The 22,742-nt window shown below is 37.1% G+C and overlaps 1 protein-coding gene across 1 annotated transcript in view; it reads left to right on the top strand.

Moving 5' to 3' along the window:
* Window positions 1–9,304: 9,304 nt before the first annotated feature.
* LOC134670320 (probable cytochrome P450 49a1) overlaps window positions 9,305–22,742 on the top strand; it is a 31,312-nt gene continuing 17,874 nt past the window's right edge. Inside the window, exons 1-2 of the mRNA XM_063528076.1 lie at window positions 9,305–9,481; window positions 15,689–15,867. Coding sequence (XP_063384146.1) covers window positions 9,447–9,481; window positions 15,689–15,867 — 214 coding nt within the window. The 5' untranslated portion in view covers window positions 9,305–9,446. The remainder of the gene's footprint in view (window positions 9,482–15,688; window positions 15,868–22,742) is intronic.

The raw sequence follows: 22,742 nt of genomic DNA, 5'->3' as shown, positions 1-22,742 counted from the left end.
ATCGCTCATGGATAGGTCGAAGGGATTACTGAGCTCGTTATTGTTTATTTTTGTAGCTAAGTAACGTGTTTAACTATTTGTAATAGTTTTAAGCCGATAGATAATTAGGTATTTATAATATGAGTCGCGAAGCGATATGGAGATAATGAAAATTCACTCGAAAATGACCGTATTAAGTGACTAGCCAATCATAGGCCGAGAAAAACCGCGAATTAAGATTTGATTTTATCTCCCTATCGAAGGTGATTCTCTTTCTAGATTTTTAGTATAAAAGCCAGACGGCACCGCTTCGGATCGTACAGTAATCCAGCAGCAGCCGAAAAGGAAAAAAGGAAAAAGGAAGAAAACCGAAGAAAGCCTGAAGGATCCGAAGCTGTACCGCCTAATCGTTATAGGAGCATTTTTATATGAAGAACGCCGTCAATAAAAATCAGTTTTTTATACTCGGAATCCTTTTATTCATCGTCGGGGCGATCGAGGACAATTCGTTGAGGGCTTCGCATTACGGTGCATCAGAGTGGGGCCGGCTGCGGTTTCGAGCGAGGCGCCAGTAGACCAGCTACCTTCTCCAACTGCTATCGTCGGCTATATTGGACGTTGAGAGTTCAATAATTATTAAAATATGCAGATGCATCATTATTGATTTAACTGTTTGTTTGATAAGTTTTTCTTGTCTATTAATTATATAGGAATTCAAGTTCTGGAGTTTAAGTCTCTCAATATCTCTAAGGACAATTTAATATAATTATATATATTTTTGTGCCTGTATTTAAATGTATTTATATTATAAGTATGTATTTTGTCGCCTATATAAGTACCTTTATAAGTATGTTTGTTTATATCGTCGCCTAGGACTCATACATAGTACAAGCTTTGCTTAGTTTGGGGCTAGGCTGAACTGTGTACAGATTGTCCCCAAAACATTTATTTATATTTATTTATTCTTTATTTAATAGCAACACTCTTACCGGCTGATTGTGAACCTTATTATCTTTGCGATAAGATCTAACAATGGTCAGCAATCAGCAACTGTGCGGACGATGATATGATTAATACACGTCGTCCTTGATATCTGTACTTTGTACCATGAATCATAACCACGTACCATTTGCCCACACTGCTAGCTGTGAGTACATCATCGGTGGACCTTATGCCTTTTGTAATAAGGCAGTGTTGCTTTTTGTTCAAGTAACCGATTCATTGTAATGCACAACTTGATATCTGTGACATTGTTATTAGCAACATCCTTTATCTTAAGTAAGAAGTAATATATACTTCGTTTTTTTAGCATTAGTAATTAGGTAAAAATCTTGATGTGTCTTTTAATTGAAAAATACATTTTAAAGATAAGTTACGGCAAATATGTAACAATTATGAATCTAATACGATAATTTATATTCTTCTGCTTTCATAAGTAATAGTTATTGATTTTTAAAAAGCGTTTTTCAATTAAAAGACATGCCAAGATCGCTTACCTTCTTTCAAGTTCTTTCTAATGCTAAAAAAAACGAACTATAGTTCTTATCTAAAATAAAACGTATTTTTTTAACGAAATTGAAAAAGTTACATCCAAGTCCGATTTTACCTTCTTTTTGTGAGACTCTTTTTCTGAGCCTTTTTAATTTTTGGTTAACACGAAATAATATGATTCTGTTTCGATCGATACTTACAATATTTACATTAATTAAGTAGCAAGTTTTTTATATCGCAGATGAATAAAGCAATATTATTGTTTCCGCATAGTAATGTATAATTCAGTAAATTAATATTTGGCATTCACAGTGCAAAAATACAAGGTAACAAAGATTATACTGCAATTAAAAACTTCCGGTTTACCGGAAGTAAAATACATGAATCGCTTAACATTTAAAGAATGTTTCGTCATATAGGTATTCGTTTTGGAGTCAGAATTCATCCATTTTGTTAAAACGAATGATTCATCTCTCTTCTAAAGCCACTTCACCGAATGTCTTGAAAAAACGCTCCACAATATCGTTTTAGAGCGTGACGCTGGCACAGAATAAGTAATAGCATTATAGTTCGTTTTTTAGGGTTCCGTACCCAAAGGGTAAAACGGGACCCTATTACTAAGACTTCGCTGTCCGTCCGTCCGTCCGTCTGTCACCAGGCTATATCTCACGAACCGTGATAGCTAGATAGTTGAAATTTTCACAGATGATGTATTTCTGTTGCCGCTATAACAACAAATACTAAAAACAGAATAAAATAAAGATTTAAATGGGGCTCCCATACAACAAACGTGATTTTTGGCCAAAGTTAAGCAACGTCGGGAGTGGTCAGTACTTGGATGGGTGACCGTTTTTTTTTTGTTTTTTTTTGCATTATGGTACGGAACCCTTCGTGCGCGAGTCCGACTCGCACTTGCCCGGTTTTTTAGCATTAGAAAGATCTTCAAAGAAGGTAAGCGATCTTGACATGTCTTTTAATTGAAAAACGCTTTATAAAAATCAATAACTATTACTTATGAAAGCAGAAAAATATAAATGATCGTATTCGATTCATATTTTTTACATATTTGCCGTGACTTATTTTTAAAATGTGTTTTTCAATTAAAAGACACATCAAGATTGTTTACCTTATTTCTAATGCTAAAAAAAACGAACTATAGACGCGATGGTGTTGACCACGAAACATTTATGAAAAACAAAACAATGTACCTACTTATAGCAATCGGTACCGCCAGTTTGACGCTTGACGCTTCAAGCGTAATCGCTCCGGACGTGATGCAGGTGGTGTCGACTGTCATACACCTGTGAGAAACAAAACAATACATATAGGTAATTATACCTAGTAATCGATACCGCCAGCGTTACGCTTCAAGCGATATAATAAGGTGGCGGTCCCAGTAAATGTCATCTTGAAACTTAAGTCATTGTCAATAGAGGTGACAGTAGGGTGTCATCTATTGGGCCTTATCGCTCGGCGCGTGTTTTGGTGGTCAAAGTATTAGAATTAATCGACAGGTAGATGCTTGGTGGGATAAAAACTGTAAGTAGAATTCTAATAGTTATTTGTTTCACTAGGGGGCAAAGTTGTTTAACCGCTCGTGCTAATATTGATACCCGAGCAAGCGAAAGATTCCAAAATTGAACCACGAGTGTAGCGAGTGGTTTGAGAAATGGAATCTTGAGCGTTGTGAGGGTTTCAAAGCACGAGGGTTAAACAAAATTTGCCCCCGAGTGAAACACAAAATTTTTCACCACACCAACCCGAAGCAAGTATTAAATGTAAAATATCAAACAAAATCAAACCAAATCAAATCCAAATGAATGTTATTAAATATTTATCATCCAAAATCATCATTTAAAAGTCAATTCTACCAGCAAACATAAGAAAACAACTCAAAATTTGCATTTGATTACTTTGCCTCACATGTGGATAAAATGCAACTTTGCTATTCGTTTTTGAAGTGCAAAGTAATTGTTTCCGAGCTGGTGTGGTGAAAATCTTATTTACATAATTGTTTCTCCTGTTTTCTCGCAATTCTAAGTTCAAACTGATTGTCACTTGTCACCGTGGTAGGTCTTGATGTAGCGTCTTATTGATTGCCCTGCATATCTTTACGATTACAATATAATATGAATTGGTACCTAGGTACTACATTGATTCTACAATTGATCTTTGTTTAATCATACTCGTAAGTAGATAATTAATGATACATTAACATAAACATCTTGCTTGCTATTAATTATTATGTATTACGCTATCGGAAAAACAGGAGTATTGAACTTTAGATAGATAAAAGCAAGGACAGTAGGGGTAGTTATTTGTACAACAAGAGATCAAAGTTTGATATTTCTTCGAGTGCTTATTTTGAGTCCCGTGCAAGCGAAAGAATCTAATTTAGAATCTTGAGCGTAGTAAGGGATTCAAAAGCGCACGAGATGTAAATAACTTTGATCTCGTGTAATACACAAAATTTTTCACCCTAAGCAGTGAGAACATACCTAGAGGGACAGAGATAATAGAACCCAAGTATATCGAACTTGTATTAGACCCCGCATGTTGAAATGACATTTGACTATAAAGGTCACTTGAATGACATTTTGTCTCACTCAGTGAGCAAAATCGCATTTTGCTCACTGTTTTTAAGAAGCAAAGTACCCTTGTTCGACCTGCTGAGGTGAAAAAAATAATGTAGGTACACTGTCAGTACAGTTAGCTGCAGATATTTAGACTGTTCGAAAAAACTCAAATACTTAGGCACATAGACATGAGCACAAAAGCTTCTGTTACTCTTACTCGACCAATCAATCAATCAATCAATTAGTTAAGAGCCCTTCAACGTGCACACTAGCGCCACAGCTAAATATTCGTGATTGTTTAAATTTAACGAAAGATATTGAAAAAAACCGGGCAAGTGCGAGTCGGACTCGCGCACGAAGGGTTCCGTACCATAATGCAAAAAAAAAAGCAAAAAAAAAAACGGTCACCCATCCAAGTACTGACCACTCCCGACGTTGCTTAACTTTGGTCAAAAATCACGTTTGTTGTATGGGAGCCCCATTTAAATCTTTATTTTATTCTGTTTTTAGTATTTGTTGTTATAGCGGCAACAGAAATACATCATCTGTGAAAATTTCAACTGTCTATCACGGTTCGTGAGATACAGCCTGGTGACAGACGGACGGACGGACGGACAGCGAAGTCTTAGTAATAGGGTCCCGTTTTACCCTTTGGATACGGAACCCAAAAAAGGGGGCCGCTACGTACTGTATTGTGTAATTAAGTACTTTTGAATACACGAAATGAGTTTTTATGTTGCCGGTTTCGTCGATCTAGGAACTCAAAACAGAAACGGCCGCTTTATCTTTGGACGCATAGATGTGCACGTTGAAGGGCTCTTAATCAATTAATAACTGAACCAAAACATTTGATCCCATAATTCATATCGGAATGCTCCCGGTACTCTAAGGAATTCCAGTCCTGGACTGATTTTGTATAGAAAACTAGTATCTACTGGGAGCGGTAAACAAAACGATCATCTTCAACAATTTTAATCTTATTTACAGATCTTTTTACAATCTTTTTAATTAAGGTAAACGTATTAGTGCTCGACATGCTAATGCCCAATAGATGACACCTTGCTGTCACCTCTATTGACAATGATTTAAGTTTCAAGATGACATGTTCTTTGGTCGTGTTGAGCACCAGTACGTTTACCTTACTTCTACCGGGGTCCCTTTGTTCGACATAAAGTGTTAAGTAATAACAAAAAGAATAGATAGTATAGTACTGGAGTCAGTTATGTAACGCTGCCATACATGACCCAAAATTTTTTTATTAAGCTATGAGCTTCATCACATGTGATATTTGAGTAATTCTAAGCATTTCTAGCCTAGGGTGGGGGGGAGGGTGGGATACAAAGACGGCCGCCACCCGTCATCTTTAAAAAAAATCTATTCTGATCTTGGTGGATACTAGGGCAAGTTTGGTATAATTTTCGTATAAACCAACGACGTAGAATTCATTGCTGATATTTGTTTTTTTTCAGTTTCATAGTAATTTTACAAGAAAAACGTAAAAAGGTGAAAAATTTGGTTGGAGATTTTTGCTACCCGGAGCCGAAACTACAAATGATAGAAAGTTGAAATTTGCACACTAGATTACATTTATAAAGTGTACAAGAGATAAGAAGCGATTTTGAGAAATTCAACCCCTAAGGGGGTTAAAAAGGGGATGAAAGTTTGTATGGGGTTCAAGTTTTATTTTAAGCTAGGAATTTGAAACTTCGTAAAACGATATATTATTAAAATAAAAGAAAACTAATTTCAGCGTTTTTGAAAATTCATCCCCTAAGGTGGTGAAAAAGGGTTTGAAAGTTTGTATGGATATCAAAAAAATTTTCGAACGTGGGACTTGAATCTTTGTATTTGGGGATATTATTAAAAGACAGGAAAAGTAATTTCAGCGTTTTGTAAAATTCATCCCCTAACAGGGTTAAAAAGGGGTTGAAAGTTTGAATCCATTACAAATCCGAGTAGACACACATTTCTTATTGCCTCCCAGGCTTGAAATGCTTAGAATTACTCAAGGAACATATGTGATGAAGCTCATAGCTTAATAAAAATTTTTTGGGTCAACTTTATAACTGCTTCCGCTATAGAGGGGTCCTGTCATAGTAAATTTTGTAGTCACAATAAATTTACTGCCATCTATCGACACACGACTAAAACTCGAAATGAAAACGTATAAAATTATCAAAAAAAAAAATTATGTGGATTAATGATTTTATTATATTTATATCATTTGATCCATGTTCATTCACTGATATCTATGTGTTAAAATTGTTAAATATGAAACGGTGTCGTCACGCCATCTAGCCGAGAATAGGCCAAAGGTGTGTGCGCCATCTATTCGAGAATTACTTTTTCTTGATTTCCGAAGCACGTTTTTTTCTTAGACTTTATTTATCTTAACTATACGGAGTTATATATATCTCTGGTAATAATATATTGTTTGTCATATTAACATTAGTCATAATTCTGATATCGTTAACTTTTCAGGATTTTCGTAAGGTTATCCTATAGATAGATTAGGTTAGGTTTTTTTATGGCAATCCTGAAAAGTTACGCGTGAAAAACGCGTAACAAACACTAACGCGTAAAAGTTCTGAAAAATATAAACATTTGTGGCTCATTGACAGAGAAAAAACTTCGATATAAACAAAAGACGCGCGCTGGCCGCGGCATTGGCCGATTGGCGCAGCCCAACCGTTATGTTACCAGTATCGTGGTCTGACTGCACCAGTCCTCCAGTTGTTCCCGCTGCGGCTGGCTTGTAGAGCGCGCGCGTGGCTTGAGTGGACTGTGTTTCGCATTTAGTTCAGCTAACGCTACGTCTTACGTAGGCGAACAACGCGCGAACGCGGCGCGGCGCGGCGCGGCGAAAGCGGCCGCCGCCGCGCCGCGCCGCGCCGCGCCGCCTGACATTCGCGTGCAAATCGCGCCGCACCGCGTTCGCAACGAGATCGCTTACGTAGGACACTTCTATGGGCATCAAAGGATTGATTTCGCCGCGCCGCGCCGCGCCGCGTTCGCGCGTTGTTCGCCTACGTAAGACGTAGCGTTAATCCACCTTTAGCTGTTTGTCAATAAGCGCTATTTGTATTCTTGCCTTTTCCTTAGCTGCCTCCAATTGCAGCCGTCTTCGTCTGGCTAGTACAGATGATGCTTTAGAGTTACTCGAACAGTGTGGTGGTAACGGCGGCGGAGTAACGTCGCTCGCACGGCAGTCGTTCCGCCCGACCGCTAATGAAAACTTCTAAAGTCATTATCTTAGATCTGTACCTGAGACTGCAGTGTAGACGTTGATGTGCTATATACTGCACTTAATTCGTTTTCACGCGTAGCATATTGCGTATTCACCATAGCAGCATGCGTGGTTCCAATCCGGCTCGAAGGACCAAATGTACGCTGGGGCTGCCGTTGGTGAATGAAAATGCGAAAAACTTATGCTGTACAGTATATAATACAATATTTACACAATCGCACGGGAAAAGACAAATAATATATACAAATGTACACATAAAATTACAACAGATGTGAAAATATAAACATTTGTGGCTCATTGACAGAGAAAAAACTTTGATATAAACAAAAGACGCGCGCTGGCCGCGGCATTCTTACCGGCTTGGCTGCCAGCACGCGCCCAGCAAAAACGTTTGTACGTTCCGTCGCCTACAACTGCCACACCACATATACGTGGACGTAATATCTACGGCTACTATTTTTAGACCTCGAGAACAAATCGCACAACTATGATTAAATGATTGAAGTCCACAGCATAACCTACGATATCTTCCACAATTGGCAGTGTCCTATTACCAACGCCGGCGTCGGTGAACCGCTCCATATCTCCACATCTAACCAGCTTGATCCAGAGATCTGTATCAAATGGGTAACCAGTAGAGGGTAAAAACTAGAGACCATTGAATGTGAACTCGAACTTCAACCGACTAAGCAATGTCTAAAAAACTGCGTCGAGGCTTTACGAACACTAGAAATCAGGGCTATACCCGCGAAAATCGAAGTTCGCGAATTGCGGGCATGTTTCTCTGTCACTCTAATTAGGGCTTCATTGGAGTAAAAGAGAAAGATCCCATCCGAATTATCTATGTTCACCAGAATTGTAATCGCGATCGCAACAACATACTTGAACGGTAGTGACGTCCTTGCCTCAATTCATCGCCGCCGAATTGTCAACAGATGCGGTCAAAGGTCGGCCGCTAGGGACGGGACTAGGTTTGTTTACACTCGTGTCGATATTTACTCCTATATATCGATGTTTGTTCCGATGATTGGCTAGTTTGATAATATCCGTGAAATTTAATGGTGGTTTTATTCATAAATGCTTAGGGTAATTAATTTATAAATAATATAATTCTTGTGTCTGTATTTAATTTTAAATATCTGCATTTAATAAACTTGAGATCCATATTGAATTTTATTGACAGTAAATAATATCTTATCTTATCTTAAAGAGGCCGGTTTCCTATTTAGAGGACTGAAAACGTAGGTCAAATACGGTAAAATACCTATAAAAAATATACAGCTATAAAAATATCTAGAGTCAACTGTTAAAAGATTTATTTACTCGTTATCACATTAAAGACACTACTTCGTTATAACTTATTGTTAGTAAGTACCTACGTGAGTTATCCATAACAATAGACAGTTAGCTCATAAAACTGTTAACTATCTACGTAGTACTTATGCTATAATTGACGTAGATGTACAATTATCTAACATAAGTATAAGAACAAGTACCCTAGGCAAAGGCATGTTTTGGTCAGTCATTTCATTTTAATATTGTGTGAGGAAATTGCTTATTGTGATTATAATAGTTAAATTAAAGTTGGTCAAGCAGACCTTGTAAGTAACAAAAGGTGGCAAATTTGAAAAATGTAGGCGGAAGGAACATCGTCATCGTCTCATAGAAAATTTGAATTTCGCGCCTTTTTCTACTGACGCGGTTTGCTTGACCATCTATAATTATGAATTTTCTCCTACTATAATATTCTGTTAATTTTATAAAACTACTAAAAGTATACACGTTGAAGGATTGTTATTTAGCTGAATTTCAATTGAGTATCTAAATGTAGGTAATTTGTTACATAACAAAATAGATCTCTCTCGATCCTTATTTACGACCAACACATGTTAATAACTCAATAATGTGAATCATGTCTAATAAATAATACAACTTTATCGACATTTGTCTGCGGGACATCCCTATACCGGCATACCGGTTACCGGCAGTCGTATGTACATGCATTATCGAATCGACAGTGCTCGCGCCTAGTGCTTTGCGGTGAATTAAAAAAAGTTTTTTAAAAATAGAATACAGTGAATATTTGAACATGAATGGTGAAGTGTAGTAATATTAATTGCGGTTAAATAGTGAGACTTAGTTTTTTTTTCAAAATGGCAAAAGCGACTGTTTTATTTCGGCAATGCATGTAAGTAGTTATAATATGAGTTTATTTACAAAATGTTGTTTTAATTATAAATTATTTTTATTTAATCGTGCATTAATAGGATTGTTTTATGTGTCTGTTTTTTTTGCCTAAAATGTTGTAGATATTAAATTTAGCATTTTATTGAAAATCATATTATAATTGTGTATTTGTATGTGTATTGTTTATTTTTGACATTAATTTGTATTTATTGTAGTAAAGCGCATGCGTATTACTCTACATAATTTTTTATTTATTATATAAACTACTTATATGCTTAACGCATAGTATATATGTGTAGGCCAATGAAGAAAGTCTTAGTCAGTCCATAAAACCTTATGTGATGGTTAATACTTATTAAAAAATAAACTGTATTTGATTTTCAAGAATTAAACATGCTAATAAACAACTTTTTGCACTTTAAAATCAGATCGAAACTTAAAAAAAAACAAATCGCCATAACGCGCAGTTTCAACCGGTAACTCGCAAAATTACAGAGCTTAAGCAACTTTTCAACTCTTCCTGTTTACACGCAGTCCATTGAACTCTCTACAAGACCTACTTCACCCGCTCTGACCGAAAGCAGCAATGTACGCAAAAAGCTTATTATGTCACAAACCGTTTCATTCCTTTGGCCTTGAACTTGGTACCTCTAAGAACTGCGTATAAAGTTTCGCATTTATTAACCAGACCGCATTCTTACCACTCAGTTGCCATACTACGCTTGAAGAACCTCAAACTCATTCTAAATTAGACCTTAAAAGCATGTCATAGGGTTTATATTTAAATATTAATGGTATACGTAGAGATGCAACGCAGACTGGTTTTATAAAAACAAAAGACGGTTGCCCACGTATACTTGGAAAAAGTTAGCACAAACAATTGATAATGAAATGTAACGGTAAAGAGCTTAACTTCAGAACTTTGTCAACCGATTATTTATAAGCAGCACCGTTAAACCACCCATCTTAATATTAGTGCCATGCCTTATGGGAAACGGTCGCAGAGATAGTTCAGAGCCGGAAACCGCTACCAACTTTTAGTATGTTGTTGGGCATGGCATTGGGTCTCCAAAACTGCCGGGAGACGGCGGCGCCGGCCATCTACTTCAGCGGAATGACGTCATCAAAATGACTCCCGCTTCGTTGCGAATATTGCATACTGCACCCAAACTATGCATACCACATACACGTGTGGGGTATTAAATGAAAGCCAATTAAATAAACTTTATTTTATTTATACAAAGTGTACCAAAATATGCAACAGTTTAAGAGAAATTTACAAATAAATAAATCTACGTAAAAAAATATTCGATTATTTGGGTTTTACAACCAAACCAAAAGTCGGACGATAAAGCAATGTACTACAACATTAAAGATGACGTCTCAAGCCATACACTGATATCAATAAAATCTAAATTGGACCAAATATGTGTAAATTATGCATCAAAATGTAGATATTTGCCCATACAAATGCATAAAAGTTAAAAAAGTCCAAATTGGTCATTTTCAGGATAATCCGCATAAGCTTCTAGTATGTTATTAGCAATATGACCTGGATTCTAAAACTGCCGGGAGACCATCTCTGTTATTCCTCAGTTACAAATAATGACGTCATATAAATAATCACTGCCGAATTTCGCAAAATGTAAATTATAGCTATACCACGAGTCTCACATACACATGTGTTACATGTAATGAAAGGTTATTAAATGTATTATGATTCACCTAAACATTATTTGTAAAAAAATGTACGGTTTCAGAGCTAGAAACAACGAAATACCACTTTTTATGGAAAAAGTAGATATGTATCAATTTTATAGCTAAACTAAAATCGTCAAAAAAAATTTGCGTTTAATATTTGAAAAACCAGTTATTCAACTATATATCATAATTTAAATTTTACATTTCCGACAAAAACTGTGGAAGTTCTGGAAAAAAAACTAAAGCGCCACAACAATTCTACCTTAATGCGCTCATATTATGCAAAGAATAGTTCTAATTATCGAGTATTAAATGGATCAACATTACATAAAATACATGAAAACGACATTTTCGAATGGAACCATAATTAAAAAAATAATAATTTACTAGATAAGTAAGCAAAATACTGTTTCTTTAAATACCTAATCTCCTCCTTTCAAAATCGGTTAAAATGTAGCTTTTGTGACCTGGGCTACAAAGACAAATAAATTGACACCTAATTTATCAAAATCAGTTCAGTACTTTCATGCAAACGGTACCTACACATGCACGCATAGATAGCAAATTCTGCCGTAGTCGGACAAAAAATTAAAATTCAATAATTAGACCTTTACTATTATGGCCTGGCGTGGCTTGGCATCTAACGTTGAAACCCTCAGGCCGTAGATGTTAGCAGACCAGAGGGGTGACCTGTATTTCGGAGGATCAGAGGGAAAATTCTGCCAGCCTTCTCAGCTCAGCCTTGAAACCCTTGCACCACTCAAGATTCCACTTTTATAAGAATACCCAACTGGCGCGAAATGGCGCAGAATAGGGCAGAGTGACGCTCTTTTGTGTCAGAGGTCAAGATCCTCTTTGGGTCACTGAGCCAGTGATGTATGTATGTATGTATGTGGCTAATCGAGGCTTAAATATATAATTATGTATTTTTTACATGAAACAACTGAACTTATTTTGATAAATGAGGTCTCAATTTATTTGTCTTTGTAGCCCAGGTCACAAAAGCCACATTTTAACCGACTTTGAAAGGAGGAGATTAGGTACTTAAAGAAACAGTATTTTGCTTACTTATCAAGTAATTTTTTTTTTTTTTAATTATGGTTCCATTCGAAAATGTCGTTTTCATGTATTTTATGTAACGTTCATTCATTTAATACTCGATGATTAGAACTATTCTTTGCATAATATGAGCGCATTAAGGTAGAATTGTTGGGGCGCTTTAGTTTTTTTTCCAGAACTTCCACAGTTTTTGTCGGAAATGTAAAATTTAAATTGTGATATATAGTTAAATAACTGGTTTTTTAAATATTATACGCAACATTTTATTGACGATTTTAGTTTAGCTATAAAATTGATATACATCTACTTTTTCCATAAAAAGTGGTATTTCTTTGTTTCTAGCTCTTAAACCGTACATTTTTTTTACAAACAATGTTTAGGTGAATCATACTAAATTTAATAACCTTTCATTACATGTAACACACATGTATGTGTGACTCATAGTATAGCTATAATTTACATTTTACGAAATTCAGCAGTGATTATTTGTATGACGTCATTATTCGTGACTGGGGGACAATAAAGATGGTCTCCCGGCAGTTTTAGGACCCAGGTCATATTGCTAAAATAACAGACTAGAAGCTTACGCGGATTATCCTGAAAATGACCAATTTGGATTTTTTTTACTTTAATGCATTTGTATGGGCAAATATCTACATTTTGATGCATAATTTCCACATATTTGGCCCAATTTTGACTTGATTGATATCAACGTATGGCGTCAGACGTCGTCTTTTATTTTATTTTAGAATAGTTTGTATTTTAGTTTAATTTTAAGTTATTTTTATTTATTGTTTTTTGACTTGTTTTTGTACCATATATATGAATAACATTCAAATTTTGTAGTACATTGCTTTAACGTCCGACTTTTGGTTTGGTTGTAAAACCCAAAATAATTGAATATTTTTTTACATCATTTTGATTCTTTTGCAAATGGCTCTTAAACGGCTGAATATTTTGATACACACTGTATAAATGAAATATAGCATATTTAACTGGCTTTCATTAAATACCCCACACAATTATGTGCCATGCATAGTTTGGGTACAATATGCAATATTCGCAACGAAACGGGAGTCATTTTGATGACGTCATTCCGCTGAAGTAGATGGCCGGCGCCGCTGTCTCCCGGCAGTTTTTGAGACCCAATGCCATGTTAAACAACATACTAAAAGTTGGTAGCGGTTTCCGGCTCTGAACTATATTCCCATAAGGCATATGACTATATAGTCCAAAAGCAATAGGTAGGAAACTATGGTCCAAAACTTATCGTAGTTATACTATAACAATCATATGAATCATTGAATAAAAATATACGATAAAATATTCTAGCTATTTAGTGTGGCCATTGTTCTTGTATGTAAACAAAATTAATATTGATGAGATCATCACGATCACGACTCACCATCATCAAAAAACTAAGCAATGGTCCCCTTTTGGTGCTTACGTAATACTTGAACGTTCCCCAACTAACAGAAATAGAATTTGACAAGTTAAACTTATAGAGTCTGAGCGGAAAGAGAAGAGACGTGGTATACCGGGTGTGGCCTGTAACATGAGCAAATAATTAAAACATGGATGGTACTCCTCAAGCGGTGACACTTTTGTTCTACAACTTTTAAAAATAATGAATTACTAGACTCCCTATTTTTCATACAAAATAAATATTATCTTCAATGGACGCCATCGCCACGCCATATCATTGTGATTGACGTTGCTTGTCACGCCTTGTTTTCTTGACAAAACAAAATTCGCAATACATTGCGTCTTAGAATAAACTTTAAAGTGTATTAAAAATCAAACCACAAGTTATTTTTAGGGTTCCGTACCCAAAGGGTAAAACGGGACCCTATTACTAAGACTTCGCTGTCCGTCCGTCCGTCCGTCCGTCCGTCCGTCTGTCACCAGGCTGTATCTCACAAACCGTGATAGCTAGACAGTTGAAATTTTCACAGATGATGTATTTCTGTTGCCGCTATAACAACAAATACTAAAAACAGAATAAAATAAAGATTTAAATGTGGCTCCCATACAACAAACGTGATTTTTGACCAAAGTTAAGCAACGTCGGGAGTGGTCAGTACTTGGATGGGTGACCGTTTTTTTTTTGCTTTTTTTTTGTTTTTTTTTTTGCATTATGGTACGGAACCCTTCGTGCGCGAGTCCGACTCGCACTTGCCCGGTTTTTTAAAAGTCGCTGAACAAATGTTAGTCAGTATGAGGAGTACAGCCCACAGTTTAATTTTTTGCTCATATTACAGGCCACACCCGGTATACGGGAACCAATACATTTTACGACTCTTCTCTTTCCGCACAGACTATAGGCCCCATGCATGAACTACAGGGGGCAGCATGGGAGCCATCATATTTTTGGCGCGATAAATGTGTTGTTTATGCTTCCGATGTAGCCCACAAGATGGCAGAACCTACTACGACGAGAACGGTAGATGGTAGCACTTGCTTTAGCAATGTACAGTCGCCATCAGATATATCGGAGCGGCCAAGGCGCTCACAAATATCTGAACACGCCTCTATTTTCAAGTTAGAGTGCGTGTTCAGATATTGTGAACACCTTGGCCGCTCCGATATATCTGATGGCGACTGTACATGTGTACATAATATGTTTCCGATTCAGGCCACAAGATGGCAAACCCTCCAACGCGCACGCACTGTCACGAGTAAATTATGATAGTTCCAATAAATACAACGGTACCGAATGAATTCCTAATAAAATGTCATTATGTTTGTAAACATAGAGGTATGTTTTAAGATAACATAACACGAAAATATGTTTACTATCAATATTCACCTTATTTTTAGAGCAGTCTGATAACTTACTACGAGTACTCATTCCCGAAAAGATAACGCTATATGTTTATTTCGGCTAACAAACAAATTAAGTGAAGTGCAATGGGGTTATTTCGGTAATTTAATGGGATAATTTTCAATACGTAAGTTTCTATATTTATTTAGGAGCGTTTGAGCGTTTTAGGCTACTTAGGCTTAGGGCTCTACATAAATAGAGTCATGTAGGTAGGTACCAATATCACTTAGGTATTGATAAAATGCTTTTTATTTCTGTTTTTATTTATTATTGATAAAAATTACTTTTATTTTTACAAGCTTGTAATTAGTTTCACCTGTCCCGTTGTCTGTAATCTTGCAAGTTAAATTTTACCAACGCAACTTCCCGGTTTCCGATGAAGCCGAAAATTTGCATACATATGTAAGTTGGGTGACAATGCAATATTATGGTACCATCGAGCTGATCTGATGATGGAGACAGGAGGTGGCTATCGGAACACTATGATAAAACAACGCAACCTAAATGTACTTGGGGTTGTTAGAATTGTCTCGATGAGTATTAGTTGCCTGTGGGAAGAAAAGTACAGTCAGTGTAAAAACTTGTATCAAAAATGAAATTTTTGACACGAAACTTATTTTACAGTATCCCTCGTCAGTCCCGTTCTGTCAGTACGACCTCACCCCGCCGCACATCGACGTCGCCTCAACGTCGCTCTGCCGCCGCGCCGTCGCCAGCGACATCGCTCAAACCCTTCAGCGAGATCCCTGGGCCGCTAGCGCTGCCTATGCTGAGGCATTCTGCACATGTTTTACCTAGGATAGGTAAGTAACAAGAAACTCGCTCATTTACTATGTCGCTGTCTCGCTAGCGACATCGCTCAAACCCTTCAACGAGATCCCTGGGTCGCTAGCGCTGCCTATGCTAAGGCATTCTGCACATGTTTTACTTAGGATAGGTGAGTAACAAGAAACTCGCTCATTTACTATGTCGCTGTCTCGCTAGCGACATCGCTCAAAACCTTCAACGAGATCCCTGGGTCGCTAGCGTTGCCGATGGTGAGACATTCTGCATATGTTTTACCTAGGATAGGTATAAGTAATTCATTTCATAGCTGTATGTCGCTCGCGACAATGCTCAAGCTCTTAGGCCAAGCGCGCACCACGACTTTTTGTCGCGCGATAATTTAGTCGCAGAAATGTAACGTATGTGTTTATATGGCAGTGCGCGCATATGCGACAAAAAAATCGCAGCGATTTTAAAATTGTGATTTGTCACATTTTTCCGCGACGGCTCGCGACGCGATTGTCGCAAAGTGAATTGCAGCATACGGAGCTGTATGGACTCGCGCGCAATGCGATTATAAAATCGCACCCCGGACCTCAGTCGGCATTTGGCTCTCCAAGCGTCAACATATCGGAACCTGCTTCTCCAATGGAACCACAAGATGAGACGCTAGATGTTAACCGTTTAATTATGGAAATAGAAGGAGATCACCTTTGTTGTATATAAGAAGACACGTTTCACGACAAGCGACTGGTACGAAATCCATGTTGAGAATGAACAAATCGGCGACTTTTTCATCGCAGTGCGCGCAGTGGATTTTCTGCGATATATTACAGCGCGATTCTAAAATCGTGTCGCAAAAATTAAAATCGTGGTGCGCGCTTAGCCTTACGCTACATGTCATTAGGCGTAGTCTTATTCCTCCTCCGGATCCCTGGCGCTGCTTACGTAAAAGTACCTATCCTGAGCATGTGCTATTAGTAATTTGAACGTTACTATTTATTTTTGTTAAGTTTTTATTGTCGTGTGATTACATAATAGTGCCATGCCTTATGGGAAACGGTCGCAGAGATAGTTCAGAGCCGGAAACCGCTACCAACTTTTAGTATGTTGTTAAGCATGGCATTGGGTCTCCAAAACTGCCAGGAGACGGCGGCGCCGGCCACCTACTTCAGCGGAATGACGTCATCAAAATGACTCCCGCTTCATTGCGAATATTGCATACTGCACCCAAATTATGCATAGCACATACACGTGTGGGGTATTAAATGAAAGCCAATTAAATAAACTATATTTTATTCATACAAAGTGTATCAAAATATGCAACAGTTTAAGAGAAATTTACAAAATAATAAAAATTACGTAAAAAAATATTCGATTATTTGGGTTTTACAATTAAACCAAAAGTCGGACGATAAAGCAATGTACTACAACATTAAAGATGACTTCTCAAGCCATACACTGATATCAATAAAATCAAAATTGGACCAAATATGTGGAAATTATGCATCAAAATGTAGATATTCGCCCATACAAATGCATAAAAGTTTAAAAAATCAAAATTGGTCATTTTCAGGATAATCCACATAAGCTTCTAGTATGTTATTAGCAATATGACCTGGAGTCTAAAACTGCCGGGAGATCATCGCTGTTGTTCCTCAGTTACAAATAATGACGTCATATAAATAATCACTGCCGAATTTCGTAAAATGTAAATTATAGCTATACCACGAGTCTCACATACACGTGAGTTACATGTAACGAAAGGTTATTAAATGTATTATGATTCACTTAAACATTGTTTGTAAAAAAAATGTACGGTTTCAGAGCTAGAAACAACGAAATACCACTTTTTATGGAAAAAGTAGATATGTATCAATTTTATAGCTAAACTAAAACCGTCAAAAAAATTTTGCGTATAACATTTGAAAAACTTGTTATTCAACTATATATCACAATTTAAATTTTACATTTCCGACAAAAACTGTGGAAGTTGTGGAAAAAAAACTAAAGCGCCCCAACAATTCTACCTTAATGCGCTCATATTATGCAAAGAATAGTTCTATTTATCGAGTATTAAATGAATGAACATTACATAAAATACATGAAAACGACATTTTCGAATGGAACCATAATTAAAAAAATAATAATTTACTTGATAAGTAAGCAAAATATTGTTTCTTTAAGTACCTAATCTCCTCCTTTCAACCTGGGCTACAAAGACAAATAAATTGACACCTCGTTTATCAAAATCAGTTCAGTAGTTTCATGCAAACGGTACCTACACATGCACGCATAGATAGCAAATTCTGCCGTAGTCGGACAAAAAATAAAAATTCTAAAGAACTGATTTTGATAAACGAGGTGTCAATTTATTATCAGCTGGTTGTGGCCCAAGGTATCTTTTGATACCTTGGGCCACAACCAGCTGCTTCAGGCAATGGAAGAGTGTGGAATCACGGGACCACTCCATGGTTGGCTCCGTGCATACCTCGAGGGTCGAACCCTGCGCACGGCCGTGGGAGGCGAGTGCGGCGCGCCCGCGCACGTCTCCTGCGGCGTGCCGACCGGCTCGGTAACCGGGCCCGTTGGGTACATAGTTCATGTTAACAGTATGTGTAATGTTGTCAAAAACTGTAGTGTTTACATGTATGCAGATGACACCTGCCTAATATATGCGGATAAAGACCTAGACCTAATAGAAAACAGAATACAGGACGATCTAACTAACATAATTAAATGGTCACATGATAATGGCATTATTATTAACATTGCTAAAACTAAATGTATGTGCATACGGTCGCCTTACACTAGAGGTAGGTACAGGCCGCCGCGCATTGTGGGGCACAGTTTCGACTGCCTCCACAGTGCGCGGCCGGCAGGGGACGCGTGCGGCTGTGTCGAGCTCCAGGTGGTGGAACAATACAAGTACTTGGGCTTGCTTATAGATTATAAGTTCTCGTGGCAGCCACATGTAAATGGCTTATGCAATAAATTAAGGGCAGTACTTGCAAAATTCCACCATCTGAAGTTCGTTTTGAATAGGGCTACTATGTATGCAGTCTACTATGCCCTAGTGGATTCGCTATTGTCGTATGGGCTGTTAAGCTACGGTCGTACATTTAAAACGTATCTAGACAAAATAAAGGCACTACAGATTAGATTCATGAAATTAATGGTTGACAAAAAAACTAAAATAAAATGTAAAAGTACTTCATATGAACAGCTCTTTTCAGAATGTAAAATTTTAACAGTTCATGAAAAAGTCACGTTATTTTTAGCCTTAGATCAAATGTGTAATGATGAGTTTAAAATACCTATTGTCAATCAAAGGTTAATAAGAAACAGAGATAGTAATAAATTGCTGGTACCTAGTTTTACGAATTATTATGGCCAGAGATGTAGGAAATATTTAGTCCCTAAGATCTATAACGAACTACCGTCGGATTTAAAGACCACAAGGATGACAAAACAAACATTTAAAAAGAAATTAAGTAGTTTTCTATTAAATAAGATAAAAGATCAAGTGCAACCTATGTAAACCATACACTAAGTTTTTTTATATTGTACGCTCAGACCATAGAGTTGACCCCTTAACTTCATACCATAAATAAAAAGTATTTGTTTAAAAATGAACCTTAATAGCTATCAATAGTTTTCTAAATTGTAAATGCCATATTGGGTTACGCATGCGGTAAAGGGTTAAGTAGATAAGTTTAAGTTACATACTTATAAATAAACTACCTAGTACTTGCATATTAAGCTAATTATAATAGGAGCCTCGTCTGCCAACAAACCGCTATGTGGTTTGGCAGAAGAATGTATTGTATCTAAATGTAAGTAAGCTTGTGAATAAACGCTTTATTTATTTTTTTTTATTTTTTTATTTGTCTTTGTAGCCCAGGTCACAAAAGCTACATTTTAACCGACTTTGAAAGGAGGAGATTAGGTACTTAAAGAAACAATATTTTGCTTACTTATCAAGTAAATTATTATTTTTTTAATTATGGTTCCATTCGAAAATGTCGTTTTCATGTATTTTATGTAATGTTCATTCATTTAATACTCGATAAATAGAACTATTCTTTGCATAATATGAGCGCATTAAGGTAGAATTGTTGGGGAGCTTTAGTTTTTTTTTCCACAACTTCCACAGTTTTTGTCGGAAATGTAAAATTTAAATTGTGATATATAGTTGAATAACAAGTTTTTCAAATGTTATACGCAAAATTTTTTTGACGGTTTTAGTTTAGCTATAAAATTGATACATATCTACTTTTTCCATAAAAAGTGGTATTTCGTTGTTTCTAGCTCTGAAACCGTACATTTTTTTTTACAAACAATGTTTAGGTGAATCGTAATACATTTAATAACCTTTCGTTACATGTAACTCACGTGTATGTGAGACTCGTGGTATAGCTATAATTTACATTTTACGAAATTCGGCAGTGATTATTTATATGACGTCATTATTTGTAACTGAGGAACAACAGAGATGGTTTCCCGGCAGTTTTAGACTCCAGGTCATAATGCTAATAACATACTAGAAGCTTATGCGGATTATCCTGAAAATGACCAATTTTGATTTTGTTAACTTTTATGCCTTTGTATGGGCGAATATGTACATTTTGATGCATAATTTCCACATATTTGGTCCAATTTTGATTTTATTGATATCAGTGTATGGCTTGAGACGTCATCTTTAATGTTGTAGTACATTGCTTTATCGTCCGACTTTTGGTTTGGTTGTAAAACCCAAATAATCGAATATTTTTTTACGTGATTTTTATTATTTTGTAAATTTCTCTTAAACTGTTGCATATTTTGATACACTTTGTATGAATAAAATATAGTTTATTTAATTGGCTTTCATTTAATACCCCACACGTGTATGTGCTATGCATAATTTGGGTGCAGTATGTAATATTCGCAACGAAGCGGGAGTCATTTTGATGACGTCATTCCGCTGAAGTAGATGGCCGGCGCCGCCGTCTCCTGGCAGTTTTGGAGACCCAATGCCATGCCCAACAACATAATAAAAGTTAGTAGCAGTTTCCGGCTCTGAACTATATTCCCATAAGGCATATGACTATTAGTTTATTTCGTATTTATTCTGCTCAGGATGAGATGAACATCAAACCACCCAAATTTCATACAAAATTCGTCAGCATAAAAATCGGCCCAGTTACAAAGTGTAAAACCAATTGGGACGTGTCCAAACTAGTTAAATTTAAATATACCTACCTATCTTAATAGACAACGTCTTGAGTGTCTTCTTCTCTGAGCTACAGAATTATACCGGGTGTGGCCTGTAACACGAGCAAATAATTAAAACATAGATTGTACTCCTCAAACGATGACACTTTTCTTCAACAACTTTTAAAAATTATGAAGTATTTAGACTCCCTTTTTCATACAAAATAAATATTATCTTCAATGGACGCCATCGCCACGCCATATCATTGTGATTGACGTTGCTTGTCAAACCTTAAAATACAACAAAATTCGCAATACATTGCGTCTTAGAATAAATTTTAAAGTGTATTAAAAATCAAACTTCAAGTTATTTTTAAAAGTCGCTGAATAAATGTTGGTCAGTATGAGGAGGAGATGAAGTGAAACGGCGCATGGCTATTACCAGAACTGCGATGGAGAAGTTAAAGAAAGTATGGAGGAATCGCAACATTACCAAAACCACTAAGGTCAGGCTCGTGCGAACACTCGTATTTCCCATTTTTCTTTACGCCGCAGAGACGTGGACAGTGCGCGAGTTGGAAAAGGGGAAGATAGATGCCCTGGAGATGTGGTGCTGGAGGAAAATGCTTGGGATATCGTGGACGGATTTCCGCACCAACGTGTCCATACTCCAGGAGCTCGGCATCACACAGCGTTTATCGACCGTAGTACAGTCGCGCATACTACAGTACTTTGGCCATGTCTCTAGGCGAGATAACGACTCCATAGAGCGACTGGTCGTACAAGGAAGAGTGGAGGGAACCAGATCGCGCGGCAGATCACCTATGCGCTGGACTGACCAAATAAAATCCGCAGTGGGAAACCGCGTATCTGACTGTGCCAGACAGTCTGCCAACAGGGAGAGATGGCGGGAGATCGTGCGAAGAGCTGTGTCCGCCTCTACTACCGATGCGGACGCCTCAACGTGACCACGACCGCTCTGTCAAGAGCGATACGACAGAGAAGAAGTATGAGGAGTACAGCCTACAGTAAAAATTTTTGCTCGTATTACAGGCCACACCCGGTATGACAGACGCAACTCCACACCACAAAATGTTAATGAGGTTAGGGTTAGTTTACATTAAGCTCAGGCTGCTTACACACAGCTGTTCACTGTCTGTATTTACATAGTCGTAGAATAGTAATATTTGAACCCATAAGTAAACATATTTTGACCTACATAAGTACATATCGTTGGGTGACAAGCAAAAGTCACTAAGTACCGCCACAAGTTCATAGCCATCATCATCATCATCTCAGCCATAAGACGTCCACTGCTGAACGTAGGCCTCCCCCTTTTTTGGGGGATGAATGCCATAATCGCCACGCTTGGCTTGGCGATCGCAGTCGAGTACACCGAATTTGAGGGACGCTGCTGCCCGTCCACCGGTGGTCTTGGACGTGGTTAAAGGAGTTCATAGCCATAGTTAACCATATTAGTACTACAAGACGGTCGATTTTTGTTTAATTTTTTTTAGTAATTAGTGACTTTTGCTTGTCACCTGACGATATACGAGTAGGTAGGTACACTTGTCTTTTCAGCGTTTAGTTTGGACCAACATTCTACATGAGAGGTAGGTATAGTGACTTTTTAAATGTAAAGTGTAAACGAAGATTTAGCCTAGATTGTTCATTTAGAATCCAGTCTGTCTATATTTAGAAATTAACTGGACACACG

Source organism: Cydia fagiglandana, chromosome 13 (assembly GCF_963556715.1).
Source record: "Cydia fagiglandana chromosome 13, ilCydFagi1.1, whole genome shotgun sequence".
In the NCBI taxonomy this organism is placed as follows: Eukaryota; Metazoa; Arthropoda; class Insecta; order Lepidoptera; family Tortricidae; genus Cydia; species Cydia fagiglandana.
Note: the sequence above shows the minus strand (reverse complement) of the source record. Positions and strands in the feature narration are given on the sequence as shown.